A 16468-nucleotide genomic window follows, 5' to 3' on the forward strand; every position below is an offset into this window, starting at 1 on the left:
TTGTCATATGGCTAAATTACACACAATGTTCCCTTCTACTAGACTGGAAATTCCAGGCTTCTGTACCTTTGTATCTCTACAATAAAGCAACGGCATAACTATTTACTGAGTGAATTTAGAGAAGACATCATAAACCTTTGCAGAAGAAAATAAATGCAGTCACTAAAGGAAATGTGGACATAGAAAGAGAAAGGAATGTTAGTATCATCTGTTTGGGCAGATTTGGAGAATTTGAGATCCATTATTATATATCACATATAGAGGGTTGTTTCTCCTACATACTTGTCATCATACTAAAGATTTATATTCTAAAAATAGATTAATATGGTATACTTTGTGTTGTGATGTACCAAGGCCTGTACTATTTTAGATGTATTGATATATCCCAGAGTTATTTCAGCTCGATAAAACTAATGATAGAACCAAAAAATAAATAAATAAATAAACCAAATTACTCATTAGAAAAATGGGCAAAGGATATGACCAGAAGAGGAAATGCAAATGGATCATAAGGATATGAAAAGATATTTAACCCGACTAGTCATCAAGAAAATGCAAAGTAAAATGAGATAACATTAGATTGGTAAAATTTAAAGACCCTGCGTAATATTAAATGTTGGCCAAAAAGAAAAGAGAGAGAAAGAGAGAGAACCTGGAACTTTTTCACACACTGCTTGAGAGGGTGCAATTGTTGAGGTACCTGAGAAAGCAGTTCAGCAAGATCTAGAAAAATTGAAAACATGCATTCATTATGCCTGAAGTATTCTACTTCTAATGATACCTCTTCTAGAACCTCACACTTGTAAACCAGGAGATAAGTCTCCAAATGTTCACTGCTGCATTACTTAAAATACTTAAAAGTGGAACTTAAATGTTCTTCAATAGGGGAATGGACAAACAGTTTAATATTCTATGACATAAATATATAATAGCAGTTAAAAAATAAACTAGATCTACACACATCAATATAAATAAATCTCAAACACTGAGTAGAGAAATCAAGATGCGTAATGACACATAGATTATACCATTTGTGTATGCTAAAAAAAGCACACAAAACATGGGCCATGGATGTATATGATGTATGTATATTATATAAAAGTACACAAAGTAGACTATATACTAGTTAATGCCTATTGGGAAGGGAGAATGGGGCAAAGAGGTCTTGAATTTTATGTTTAATATATTTTTATATAAAAAAGCCAAAATGATGAATTATCAATGCTTTTCAATTCTGGGATGTACTTAAATTTTTGTTATATCATTCTCTATACTTTTTAGTATTTTTCACATTTCTCAAGATATAGATTAAAAAGTACAAAATAAGTAATAAGAAAATATAGGATTAAAGTAATTATTAATTCCTATAAAGCAGTAAAGGTAAATTTTTCCAAAAAGCATCCTGATATATATACTATGTGGCCTGTGAAAATTACCTTATAATTTATCAAAATATACATGGTTAAAAAAAACCTAATGACTAAGAGTGGGGACTAGTAATATAATTCTTGTATTGATTCAATAATTCATCACTGTTACATATTTTAGGAATAGTAATTATAGAATGCAAACTATGAAAAATTACAGAAAATGAAATATTGTTATTTTAATTAAAACTGTTCTTTAATAAATAATTAAATAATGGCATGGTACATATATTTCAGATGCATGGGCTTCTGAATTTTAAAAAGTATTTTCCTCTTCATTAATTAGGAAAATTCATACAGCTGGGCTGCCTCTGTATTTAACCAAGTGTATTAAAATAGTCTTAATCTGAAACTTTCATGCTATAAACTTTGAACTATAAACTTGATCTCTTTTTGTGGTTCCTTCTAACCATATCTCCAACTTAACATTTTAACATGCTCAGTTTAAGAAACAGGTAATTCATTTTGAAATATTTATTCACTATGATTAAGACATTTTGTTTTATAATGTTCTAGGTCCATAAAAGATTCTAATATTTATGAAGACTACTTGGCTTAAAATTCAAATTCAACATGGTCACATTCTTAGGTTAAAATAGGTTACCTTAATGGAATACTGGTTGAATTACCTTGGGCTCATGCCCTACATAAGACTTAGTTTATGTAAGTTTAATTCAAATGTGTAGAGATAGTTGCCAGGTGGATTTGTATGTTCCAGATGAAACAGGCTTGTGATCACAATGGCAATGTGCAGTAGCAATTAAAATGCTTTTTGGAAGAACTGTGCTTGAGCAAACTGCTCCAGAAAATGACTTCTGGAGAGATGCAGGTCAGCCACAGACTCATTTGTATCTCTCAGATGTGTTACTCTTTACTGTGTTAACACAGGAGAGTTGCATCATAAACATTCAGTGTCACTAAATTTGCTCAGAAGAGCATCCATGTAATAAATATTCACTGTAGAGATCCCAGAGAGGGTTTCTGATAATTACATTCAAATATCAAATAGTTTATTCTTCATTTAGTCTGAATTCCAAATGAACATAAAGAGCTTTTATTTGTTTGACTATTAAGAGTCACTAGTGACCAAATACAATATTAAGAAAGGAAATCTGATGAACTATATTCTGATAAACATAAGAGGACTCCCCAATAGCTTACCTACTATGCATTTAAAACTAACTCAGCTAGCTCAGCAATATACAAGGATTTACCATAACAGAGAGCAAAGGAGAAAGAAAAGAAGTTGAGCCCCTGTGAGGGAGTAGGAGGATGGAGAGAGAGGCTAAGGGGAATCCTTACTACTCTCAGTGCCTCTCCCCAACCCCAAACTAAGAATGCCTGGAGCAGAACCCTTGGGATTTTCCCCTCTTAAAACCTGAGACATAGTAGCATTATTCTCAATTACCAGAAAGTGGAAACAACGCAAATGCCCATTAGGTGATAAAAGAATAAATAAAATGTGGTATATCCATACACTGGAATATTATTTGGAAATAAAAAAGGATGAAGAACTGATACATGTTATAACATTGATGAACCTGGAAATTATCATGCTAAGTTGAAGAAGCCAGTCACAAAAGGCTATATATTGTATGATGCCATATGTAGGAAATGTCCAGAAGAGGCAAGCCCATACAGACAGAAAATAGATCATTGGTTCTCAGGGGCTGGGGGTGGGGGAAGGAAAAATGGGGAAGGAGTGCTAATGGGTAGAGGATTTCTTTTTGGGATGGTGAAAATGTTCTAAAATTAGATAGTGGTGATGATTGCACAGCTCTATGAATATACTAAAAAATACTGAATCATATCCTTTAAAAGTATGAAGTTTACGATATATGAAATATATCTCAATAAAACTATTATTTAAAAAACTCAGGTTTCGGCCAGTGAGAGCACTGAAGGTCAAAGGGACAGAACTTTATCAAGCATCTTCCTGAAGCAGTATAGTAAATAAGTAATAAGCTGTCAAAACACAAACATTCAATCTTTGTAAAGACTCTTCATTTTTAAAGAATGTTTCATTTGAGAAGAAAGTTTATTTCACAATGACTTAAAAATATTTGCTGAAGAAAAGACCTGACCCATGAAAAAGGCTTTTCGGCTACTGTCAGTCCTACGGCATTTTTAGAATTTTTAATAGTATCAATGGAAGCCTGATGGGCACTAGTAGATGATACTATAAAATGTAAAAAAAAAAAAAAAAATAGTCTGAATGGTAGTAGGGAATCAAATCTTTTCGTTAAAAAATAAGAGTTCTTTTCTTAAATGGCAATAAGAAGACTATTTGTCAAGATTGTATGACCTTTCTGAAACCATAAAGAATTCTATTTTAGCAGAGCTTTAAACTAACTGAAAAGGGAGAGACAATCTTAGGAAGAGTGTGAAGTTATTTAATTTTAATATTGCCACCCATTTCCCCCCTCATTCAGTTGATAGACATGGACAGGATTTTTCTCAGGGTCTAGCGTAACTTCCTAACACCAATGGCAGTCAGCTAAAGGACAGACAATGTGAAGGGGCCAACTGCTTCCAAATGGCATAAACAAATATTAAAACAATGTGCAAAATATCAAAACAAAAATTTAAAACTAAGCTTCAATTCCAAAAGTTGTCATTAGTGTTTTCTACGATTAATAAAAGGTCCATCTTTTAAGTATCTCTTTTGTACTTCAATATAAATGAAAATTTAGTGCTTCATCTTAAGGAGCAGACAAGCTATGATTTACTTACAAGATAAAATATGTGGAACCAATATCTGTGTCCCAAAGAAATAAACTTTCTCCTTTACCACCTACAACTTACCTAGAAGTAAGTGAGAAGTGAAGTTTCTGTTTCTGGGCAATGGTAAGATTCTAAGCCTGTTATCAGAAATAGTTTTGAAATTCTGTACTGTAAAATTTCAGAAGTAATTTCTTGAATACTGAGATGATCATATTTATATTTACTGACTTTTCAATTTGAACTATATTTTCTTCTCCTTCCACAGTTTTGTTACCCAGTTTCTTGAATTCTGAGATGATCGTATTTATATTCACTGACTTTTCAATTTGAATTATATTTTCTTCTCCTTCCACAGTTTCTGTTACCCCAGCTGAACCACTAGTGTAATGTCCCTGCTTGGATGAAACACGCAACACAGGCCATGTCTTGTACACTTGAAGACTGTGCCTTTTAGTAGTTCCCCTGGCCAAGTCCCCTGCACCCACGGAGTGCAGCTTGCCACGGGAAGGCTGTAGTGACCTCTAACCACCGCTAAACTAGCATCCCTTGGGTGCATCTCCAAGCTACTTTTCTCCTTGAGAATTCCTCAGACAGGTGGGAGCCATTAAAAGTTAGAACTGGCTATCTAAGTGGGACTTTAGGAATGAGATAAAAAGTTGGCCGGAGGGAGTTATCTCACACTTAAATTTTTTTGGAAGGGAATGAAATGTGGCAAACTTTAAAAAGTGGTTGCTGGGCTTCCCTGGTGGTGCAGTGGTTGAGAGTCCGCCTGCCGATGCAGGGGACACGGGTTCGTGCCCCAGGGCGTCTGGGCCCGTGAGCCATGGCCGCTGAGCCTGTGCATCCGGAGCCTGTGCTCCGCGACGGGAGAGGCCACAGCGGTGAGAGGCCCACGTACCGCAAAAAAAATAAGTGGTTGCCTCTTTTTTCGGGTTAATGGAAATATTCTACATTTCAATCATGATGGTGGTTATACAACTACATGCCAAACTGCCAAAAATCATAAAACTGTATGCTACAAAGGGTGAATTTTACTGTAAGTAAATTACACTTCAATAAACCAGACCTAAAAATAAAGTGGTTATCTATGAATGGTAGAATTACGATTTTTCTCTTTATACTTTCTTGAACTTTACAAATTGGCTAAAATGAGCATTATGTAACTCCAGTCAGTTAAAAGGTGAGAATGCTGTTTTGGCCACACTTGTCCCCTTCTGTGCCCTTGGGAGTGTAGGTAGGCAGGGGAAGTCCCCTTGCTGTCACCCCCGCCCCCCACGCAGTGAAGTCTAAAGCAGGCTAAGGTGAGAGCAACACTCCATGGATGATACTGCAAAGAGAAAAAGAATAAATCCTACATTCATCAAAATTTGGATTTGAAGGTTGTTGCTTAGCCCATGGGGTGCAAGAGGTTTAAAGGGCATTATTTTCCTCTGAGGTGCCTGTGCTATGAGATTTTCCTGAGATGCGCCGTACATACCTCTGCTTCCCCTGAAGACCATTTCTGTCGCTAAGGCATGCACAACGTGCACCTGCACGGTGACCTGCAACACAGGACCTTTCACATCTTGGTACCCACTGCCACCCATGACTCTAAAAAGCTCTGCAGACAGAAGTCATCATGGCATGCTGCTTGCTTGGAGAACCCGAAATGGATCCATCCATCTGCATATGCTAACTATCATCCTCCCGCCAAACTGGAGCAACAGAATTGGCCTCCTGGAGAACTGCTTTTAGCTAAGCTGCTTTTCCATCCATTTATATTGTATTTAACAACAAAAGAAAGAACCCCTGTGAGTCTGATTTTATAATTTAGAAACTACCGAGGACGCTGTTTGCCTCATCACGCAGTGCTCTCAACAGCAACTCACAAGAGAAACTACTCAAGTCTCAGCCCCAGGGACAGTAAATCCTCCTGAGCAACCTGGTTTGTTTTTATCTTCCAGACACTTTGAATCATGTAATTCATTAGAGTTTTTTTCTTTAGCCTGACTACCAGGACACTCAGAGCCAAAGTGGCTCTCTACTTTAAGCCAATGCGTGCAATATTGACAACATATTTTGTATACTATTTTAACCTTGGCTTCATCTTATTTTTCTAGTCTTTATTTTGTCTTTGCCCCAATTCCCTCACTCCATTGTTGGCTTTTGTGTTTTCTAAAAATGTTCCAAATACATGTGGAGAGGTAAAATATTAAATAGTGCATAGTGCATAAGATATAGTGTACTCAGTATAAATGCAGAAATGCTGTAACTTTTCAATAAACTGATTTCACGCCCTACTTCCTATGAGGTGAAATACTGAATGTATAAATAACTATAGTACACTAAAAACAAATGCAGAAAACCGGTATTTTCTCTATTAACTGATCCCAAGGCCCACTTTAAATGAGGTAAAAAATTAAATATATAAATATCTATACTATACTCAGTACAAATACAGAAAAGATATAATTTATTAACTATTTCTACAGCCTATCTTTAATCAGGTGAAATATTAAAATAGATGACTATTAAATGCACAGGTAACTATAGTGTACTTGGTACAAAGGCAGAAACTCTGTAGCTTCTCTATTAACTAATCCCATAGCTCCCCTTCAGGGTTTCTCAATTTTCAGTGATTATTCGTGGTCTGATATATCATCTTTGGGTACAAGCACCATCAATTCCAGATTAAGGATCATTATATACTGATATTGCTGGTGTTATTAATGCATTTTTGCAGTAAATAAAACAAATAAAAATCATATTAGAAATGGGTTTTTTTATTGCTAGTTTGTTTAGAGTCACTACTTCCAAAGAGTCGTTAATAGAAAACCTAGCAATCATTTTAATTTTTGATAAAGGAGTCAAGAATATACAATGGAGAAAAGATAGCCTCTTCAATAAGTGGTGCTGGGAAAACTGGACAGGTACATGTAAAAGAATGAAATTAGAACACTCCCTAACACCATACACAAAAATAAACTCAAAATGGATTAAAGACCTAAATGTAAGGCCAGGCACTATAAAACTCTTAGAGGAAAACATAGGCAGAACACTCTATGACATACATCACAGCAAGATCCTTTTTGACCCACCTCCTAGAGCAATGGAAATAAAAACAAAAATAAACAAATGGGACCTAATGAAATTTAAAAGCTTTTGCACAGCAAAGGAAACCATAAACAAGACGAAAAGACAACCCTCAGGATAGGAGAAAATATTTGCAAATGAAGCAACTGACAAAGGATTAATCTCCAGAATTTATAAGCAGCTCATGCAGCTCAATATCAAAAAAAAAACAACCCAATCCAAAAATGGGCAGAAGACCTAAATAGACATTTCTCCAAAGAAGATGTACAGATTGCCAAGAAGCACATGAAAAGCTGCTCAACATCACTAATTATTAGAGAAATGCAAATCAAAACTACAATGAGGTATCACCTCACACCAGTCAGAATGGCCATCATCAAAATATCTACAGACAATAAATGCTGGAGAGGGTGTGGAGAAAAGGGAACCCTCTTGCACTGTTGGTAGGAATGTAAATTGATACAGCCACTATGGAGAACAATATGGAGGTTCCTTAAAAAACTAAATATAGAGTACCATATGACCCAGCAATCCCACTACTGGGCATATATACCCTGAGAAAACCATGATTCAAAAGGAGTCATGTACCAAAATGTTCATTGCAGCACTATTTACAATAGCCAGGACATGGAAGCAACCTAAGTGTCCATCAACAGATGAATGGATAAAGATGTGGCACATATATACAAGGGAATATTACTTAGCCATAAAAAGAAACGAAATTGAGTTATTTGCAGTGAGTTGGATAGACCTAGAGTCTGTCATACAGAGTGAAGAAGTAAGTCAGAAAGAGAAAAACAAATACCGTATGCTAACACATATATATGGAAGCTAAAGAGAAAAAAAATGGTTCTGAAGAACCTAGGGGGCAGGACAGGAATAAAGACACAGAAGTAGAAAATGGACTTGAGGACACGGGGAGGGGGAAGGGTAAGCTGGGACGAAGTGAGAGAGTGGCATGGACCTATATACACCACCAAATGTAAAATAGATAGCTAGTGGGAAGCAGTCACATAGCACAGGGAGATCAACTCGGTGCTTTGTGATCACCTAAAGGGGTGGGATAGGGAGGGTGGGAGGGAGACACAAGAGGGAGGAGATATGGGGATATATGTATATGTATAGCTGATTCCCTTGGTTATAAAGCAGAAACTAACACACCACTGTAAAGCAATTATACTCCAATAAAGATGTTAAAAAAAGAAAACCTAGCAATCATTTTAATCATTAAGATTTTTTTTAACATTCTCAGCAAGGCATATTGCAAATGAACTGCCAAAGACAGCTGTGCAGCTCACCTTTTAGGACACTTCCTAAATAAATACATGCAGAGGCCCAGTTTCCGTACTGTAAAATGGGAACACGTCACGGCAGGGTTAAAAATTTATCTTTGGTACTGCAAGTGTGAGGAAACCGAAATGCTGGGCTTTAGAGCCATTTGGAAGAGGGCTCTACAGTATATTATTTAGTACAATATTAGAGTCATTAATTAAATAGGACCTCATGCCACTGTCTACTCCTTCTTCACGGGGTGAGGCCAACATGGCAAGAACTTTGGACAACTGAAAAAGTAAATCAAAGTATGCTTTTCTTTACCCTTTGAGAGCATATCTGGACTAGGAAAAATAAAATCTTACAGATCACCTTACCAACTCTGGCATAGGATCTAAATCAAACAATATGAAAGATAACCAGTTTTCAAATCCCCCATCTTGCTGACTAAACTTACTCCCATGTAAGAAGGACCTGAATCCAAAGGAAGTTTCCTGGCTGGAAGCAGTGATCGCACTTATAATTTTCCTTCAGCAAATCAGAAATGGCTGATGGGAAAGAGGGCTGGGGTCTGAGAGCTATTTTCTGTATCTTTAGATTCTGGTTCTGAGACTGATGGTGGGGACTGACAGGCACAAGGGGGATCTCTCAAGTGACACAATAAAAACCTATGCTCCCTTCACTAACACTGTTTTCTAATGGGCTCTTGCCAGTGTGTAAACCTGGTGGTCACGGAGCAGAGTTCTTCTTAAGGTCCACCGAAAACCACACTGAAACGTGTGAAGAAGGCAGATATGAGAAAGGGTGAATGCCAAGTAGGTGACCTAATGGTAAAGCATCCTTTCCTGAGGAACTTAAATCACACTGGGCTTAAGTTTCATTATTTATTCAATGAACACTTAGCAGGGTGCCTGCCTGCTGAGCCCCAGGCACTGTGCCAGGGCTGCGGTGTGCTTTAGCTCCTCATAGGAGGCTAATACAGGCACAGAGGAACAGTTATGAGAGTTCGGATGAAGAGAGATGACTTTCCTGGAGAACTGTGGGAAAGGCTGTACGAACGGGTTAGCACTTAGCTGGGGGCATCAAGAATACATGAGAATCCAACATGAGACGGGAGAAGGGCAATCAAAGTGGATCAATTATCATTCCAACCAGAGTTCACTGAATAAAGAAACCCCCCTTACTCATAACCGTTAAGATTCCATAATAGATTCCTGTCTTGCTGCCTGGCCTCTCTTCTTTCTGACCTACACCCTACACTATCAGGACAACTGCTTCCAACTAGAGCAATGTGTTTCAACCTGTCTCCTTTATAGACCTAATGAAGGTGACACTCATCATCACCTGGTTCCCGGTTCTCCACAATCTAATGCCAGCTTTACTCTTCCAACCTCATAAGCCACTAGGTCCTTTTAGTACACATCCTGGAAACTACCAAGCCTCTTGGAACTCCAGTACGGCAATGCGAGATCATACACACTTCTGTGCATACTTTCCCTCTTTCTCTGGTCAGCCCGGTTTCCATTTCTGCAGGACCCACTCACTCACCCGACATTGTCTGACTGAGCCCCACTGCCATGCCAGGCGCCAAGCTGGGCACTGAGATCCAGACACAAAGCCCCAAATCACTGACAATAAGTATTACTCACAATATGTATTTTACTAACAGATTTTTAACGAACCTATGGAATTAGCTAATTCAAACTATATAACCCTAAAATTATTTAATATTTTAAAATATTTACTATAGAAAATAATCTAACAGCCATGCATATATCAACAACCCCCTTGTTTAACAGATATCAATATTCATATTTTTTGTTATATTTGTTCCAGATGGCAGTCTTAAATAAAACGTTACAGATTTGGCTAAAGCCGAATTCCTGATAGCTTCCTCCTCCCCTTCGTCCCTAGAGGTACCCCTATCTTAAAGTGGTGTCATCCTGAAATATTTTTTATACTTTTACTAGAGATGCACTGATTCGTAAAATCAAACACTACTTAAATTCAGTATTATGTATATTTTAAAATATTCATAAAGATAACCTATACCTATTCTTTTGCAACTTGTAGTTTTCACTTGAAAGTCTGTTCTGCAAAGATGTCCACGTTGATACATGTAGTTGTTTCGTTTTAATGGCTCTTGAGTTTACTTATCCACAGTTTATTTCCCATTTCTATCCTGATTCAAATTTTTTACTTTTGCAAATAATGTTACACTAAGCATCTTTGTACCTGTCCTCCTGTGCATCCCTGTCAGACTTTCTCCAATGATATCAGGTTCTTAAAAGTTTTAAATCCTGCTCTCCTGCTTGCTGATTCTTACTCATCCTTGAGGTTTTTTGACTTGAGTTTTTTATTATCTGATTGTGAGCGCATCTTTGGTGATGTCAGTTTCTCAGCTGGGTATTCCTGAACAATGCATACAGTTACATTTGGGCTCCAGACCCACATGCCGTGCAAGCCTGGGGTGGTCCAAGGGTGCAGCTTTTGAGGGTCATGGCTTAATGCAGTGTTCCCAAGTTCAAGTCTACCACCGTGAGCACATAAGGCCTCACTCTTTGGTCCCTGCAGGGGTATTAAACCTAAGACTCCAGTGCTTTGTTGGGGGCTTGACAGTGCCCAGGCCTCCTGCACTCAATGCAGCTCAAATGCTTGTGGCTCTGGCCTTTTTTTTTTTTTGAAGATGTTGGGGGTAGGAGTTTATTTATTTATTTTTGCTGTATTGGGTCTTCGTTTCTGTGCAAGGGCTTTCTCTAGTTGTGGCAAGCTGGCGCCACTCTTCATCGCGGTGGTGCGCGGGCCTCTCACTATCACGGCCTCTCTTGTTGCGGAGCACAGACTCCAGACGCGCAGGCTCAGCAGTTGTGGCTCACGGGCCCAGTCGCTCCGCGGCATGTGGGATCCTCCCAGACCAGGGCTCGAACCCGTGTCCCCTGCATTAGCAAACAGATTCTCAACCACTGCGCCACCAGGGAAGCCCGTGGCTCTGGCTTTTGGTTCTCCATCTCTGGTACCTGGGGATTTTCCTTTCTCCTTTGCCATTTCCTCTAGGTATTATTGACTTGTATTATTGACATATCAAGTATCTCTAGGAGTTTACCGAGAAAAGTTCTATGTTCGTTTAATTGGCAAAATTGTCAGAATAAACGCCTTAACTGAATTCTTTAAATACTGATTTAATTTTTCTAATAGTGTAAAATTATATTTGAAAAAATCTGGAAATATATAACACTACGTTATTTAGCTTGTGAACTGTTCTTTTTGGTGCTAAACATACCGATATCCTTTAAAAAAACTGGGTAAAATTAAAACAAATTTTTGTTTTGACAATTTTAACTTTCTTGATAAATTATCTAATTGAGGAGTACAAAGCTAGAAATTTTTGATTTGTAATTTTACACCTTGCTTATAATTTCTCTTCCTATGAAAAACTGCCTGGATGTCTTAAAAATGATCACATAATTTGATATCTGTGTTTTGAAAGTTTTCTTGATCTTACTTGCATGCTTTATGCCTTACTAAACATACTAACGTGCATAACTGTTAAGGGTCAAAGATTTAAAAATTCATGACAATACAATTTTACCTGCCTAATAATTTTAAATTCATAGCAATCAGCTGGGAAAGACAAACTACAGACAGCATTGTATTCACCAAGAAGGATTTTTTGGCTATGAATAACAGAAGATAATGAGAAATACAACGATTACGATGTTAGAAACAGCTGAAAGACAAGTTACTATGGGCATACACCTACTTAGGATTAAACAAACTAAGCTTAAAAATGCAAGCAACAGAAGTATTTTATGGTAGGCTTTATTGGAATATGTAAATACTAAGAAAGAAACTCACAGATTGCATAAGTAGTGATTTCACCATTTGGAGTTGTGGCCGTAATTTTTATTCTAATGATATTTTAAATAGCATAAGAGGCTACTTAAATATAAAATACTTGTGATTAAATGTGTTTTTTCCAGTAATATACTGGTTTTGCATTTACTATATATTTTTTAAAATTAATTTTTATTGGTGTATAGTTGCTTTACAACGTTGTGTTAGTTTCTACTGTACAGCAAAATGAATCAGCTATACATATACATGTATCCCCTCTTTTTTGGATTTCCTTCCCATTTAGGTCACCACAGTGCACTAAGTAGAGTTCCCTGTGCTATGCAGTAGGTTCTCAGTAGTTATCTATTTTATACATAGTATCAGTAGTGTATATATGTCAGTCCCAATCTCCCAATTCGTCCCACCCTCCTTCCCCCCTTGGTATCCGTACATTTGTTCTCTACATCTGTGTCTCTATTTCTGCTTTGCAAATAAGATCATCTATACCATTTTTCTAGATTCCACATATATGTGTTAATAATACGATATTTGTTTTTCTTTTCGATTTACTTCGCATTTACTATATTTGAATACACAATTATTTCATATAGTAATTATTTCGTATAGTTTTCCAGAGTTCTAGAAAACTCCAAGTAAATTGAATGCGTTTTTCAAAGCTAGATAAATGTTGTGACTTAGAAATATTTCTTAGTTAAAAAAAATCAATATCAGGTTTTCAAAGCCAATTAGCTTTGCCAAATAATTAACAATTGTTGAAAATATTCATTAACTTTGTCTACATATAAGAAATCAAATTTCTAAAGTTAGCATAGTAGCTTTTGCTAGAGAGGCATACCAGTGCTGTATAAAACACTTCAAGCACAGGACTGAAAGATAATCAATATTACAAGAGGTTTCTCAAAATTAGAATAAATTGACATTTTTGGTATCAATTTCAGGAAGGCCAGTTAACAGTGACAACACTAAAAGCATCATTTGCTGCATCTAGGACAACTTAATTATGTGTGACTTGAAGGCGTGTAAGAAAATAGAGCCATCGGCCCTGTACCTGGTGCTCGCGATGCTTGGTGATTCTGCTCCAAGCCTACATCTTTCTAGCTGACTGGCAACAATCTGCCTTTCCACCTCCAGTTCTCGGGTTAGTCGCTGAAACTGAAGCTCCTGTGATTCAAGGAAATAGAAGGCATATAAGGCACCAGGTTTGCTTAGGCAGATACATGAATTCATGTACGTCACAGGAAACACAGGAACATGCCCGTAATGTAACACTACAGTGTGGCCTTACGAGATTAGGGTTTTGAATAGAACTGTGGGCCTCAACAACCTACTAATTTGTAGCTTTTACAAACTTAAAGGCACTAGAATATGTGTCTTCATTTGAAACTGAAAACATGTAGACCTTTATTTGGCCTTTTTTGCTGTTGGTGGTGGTGGTTCTAAATGAGGTCTTCAAACAGTACTTTTGCTCCAGTGATGTATTAAAGTAAGGTCTGCAGAGTCCTCACTCGATGTGCCTACATTAGAGGCACACCAACCAATACAGGCCTCAACAGCCAATTCTTCCATCCCTCATACTGTATGTTAGCACAGCATTAAAAAAAAAAAGAAGTAAATTCCTGTAATGAGAATCACTTGACCATATTTGATACAAAGCCTTTCCACTGTTAAGAAAAAAAATCATTACAACCCCACAAAAAAGTCTTGCTATATTTATCTATAATACACATTTTTTCCTATTGTCACAAATGCATTCATGTGTCACTTCATGAAGGGACAAGAGAAAAAATAATGAAAAAGTCTGAGCCATAATATAGAATTTAAAATTGTATTAAAAAGCTGGAAAGATTGTCTCAAGAAATTACATTCTACATTCTACGATGCATCATGAAGGCCAGTATTCTATTCTAGGAGAAATGTTTTAACATTATTTGTACTTATCTCATTGTTATCTTGACAGGATTTTAATAAATAGAAAGCAGGCCATGCCATAAAATATCTATAAATCAAATCAAGTATACACTAAAGGCTTTAAGCCACAAATAACATCTCCAGTAACACCTCAAGCTCCCTTGTGCCATATTAACTCCTTACAAGTCTACTCAAAGCAAATGCTGAACTGTAAGTGGTTTAATTGGACACGGACTCCTGGTTCAAAATACCAGACAGATGAACCCTAAGTCTAGGAGCTAATCAGAAATAAAACTACCTTAGTTTTGTTTATAATAATAATATTACTGACAACATAATATTATTTATGACAATGTGTATTTGTCATGCAAACAAAAATACAAAACAATTTAATTGAAAAGTGTATTAACTCCCTGCGGAGTCAGGCAAATGTGCAGTTACTTGACAGCATTGGCCGTGCAAATTCTACAAACTATTCCTAGAATAATTCTTAAGAAACAGTCCGTGAACTCCTTATTGCTTCCTGATATTGAGAGTCCTTTTCTAATGAGCCCAGTTGGTGTGGGCGTATAGGGCAGTGCCTGAATGAGTAATAGTTGGCCCAATAATGCCGTACAATAGGATCATAATGGGTACGTAGGACACTGCCTACATCTGCTTAACACTTCCTAGACCACAGGCTTTTGATAAATGTTCGGCAACAAAAGACCAGATAGATAATAATTGCACAACATTCAGTACCAGGCTAAGATCATTGATTTTAAGGACAAATAGTATTATGTTTACTTCACACTTAGTCTTTCTTTGTCCTTAAACAGCATCATAGTTTCTGTGATACGCTTCCATTCTTTCTATTATTTTACTCAATTGTCTTATTATACACATCTTTTCCTGGAAGACTGGCTGCTTGGATCAAGCTGGGCCAGGAAAGGACCATCTGTGCATCTCAAAATATTCCCCAAGCCATCACATAACTTTTGTGTTCTCAGTTCAGTGGCTACTAGGGATTGAGGGCTGGAGGGTTTTCTTCATTTTGCAATAGCCAAAAGTTACCAGGGTAGGATTGAGGCATGTTTCAAATGAGAACATTAAAAAAATTTCCATTCATAGAAAAAAAAACATTTTAGTGGATTTTTAAAATCATATTTGTAGCTGCCTATGGCCTTTTGAGCATCCTTTCAAGGAAATGGTTGGGAAATTTCCTGCTTGAAGGCACAGGTTGGAACTTAATGACCCATAATTCCTTCCCTTAGAAGCTGAGACAGATGACTTTGGCTCTGCCGAGAAGATGCCAGACTGTGACTTGGATGCTGAAACCAAGACAGTGACATCAGAAAATATGAAGCTCGTTTTCTCTCTTTCTTTCACCTTCTTGCTGTACTCCCTGCAGTAGGACTCAAGGTCAAGTTTCTAACATGGAAATGACCTCCACACAAACTATGTTTATACTTGGTGGCAGTGGCAGTGTTTACTTGATTTGGACACTGTTCCTGGGAGTTTAGTCTCAAGGTTTGTTCTCCAGTCCTGGCAACAAATGTGGGAATTCACTAATAACCACCTAATAAGCACTTTTTTCCCCCTGCATAATTAGCCATGTCAGTCTCTTTTTCTTGCAACTAGAAACTCTGACTGACATACTGCTAGAAACCATTTACAGTTGTCAAGTTGCTAGAAGAGCCTCTGTACCCACGATGCAGCTACATTTTTTTAGAAGTTGGGTAATTCCTTTAACACTCATATGAACTGAGTAAAGTCTACACTGTATCACTCCTGGCTGTGGAGCCCATAATACTGAACATCACTGGCTACTTTTATCAAAACCATTTCATCCATTATTTGCCCACACTTCTCACAAGTATGACATCATTAAAGCCCCCAAAGCAGACTCTCAGGAAGCTGTAAAGCATGGAATCTGTAAAGGTTATCTAATGCCTGTGGATATTTGCAAGTAAAATATATATATGCTTTTTAATAAAATTATTAATACTACTTCTACAGAATACAAATAAAACTCCCACACGTGACTGGCACCAAGATGAATGAGTAGGATATAAATATTTGACAATTCTGTCTCTACTGGCTTCTTAGACTGACTGACAAGGAAGGCAGTATTACATATAAAAACACATCTAATGATTTCCAAAATAACACTCATTGAGATGATTATGCAGTGATACCATCCATAAATTTAAAATTTTAATATTTTATCC

General features: G+C 37.0%; 1 protein-coding gene across 8 annotated transcripts in view; it reads right to left on the bottom strand.

Annotated features, from left to right (window-relative positions):
• The window catches only part of PKP4 (plakophilin 4), a 251832-nt gene that overhangs the window by 101783 nt on the left and 133581 nt on the right, over nt 1–16468 (bottom strand). For 7 of the 8 annotated variants that reach the window (XM_082657879.1, XM_082657875.1, XM_082657876.1 and 4 more), the window contains exon 3: nt 13399–13511. The exons of the other annotated variant lie outside the window; for it this stretch is intronic. In XM_082657879.1, the coding sequence (XP_082514005.1) occupies nt 13399–13511 (113 nt within the window). The remainder of the gene's footprint in view (nt 1–13398; nt 13512–16468) is intronic. 8 annotated transcript variants of the gene reach the window in all.

The sequence above is a fragment of the Grampus griseus genome (genome assembly GCF_964374135.1).
Source record: "Grampus griseus genome assembly, chromosome: 7".
NCBI lineage: Eukaryota > Metazoa > Chordata > Mammalia > Artiodactyla > Delphinidae > Grampus > Grampus griseus.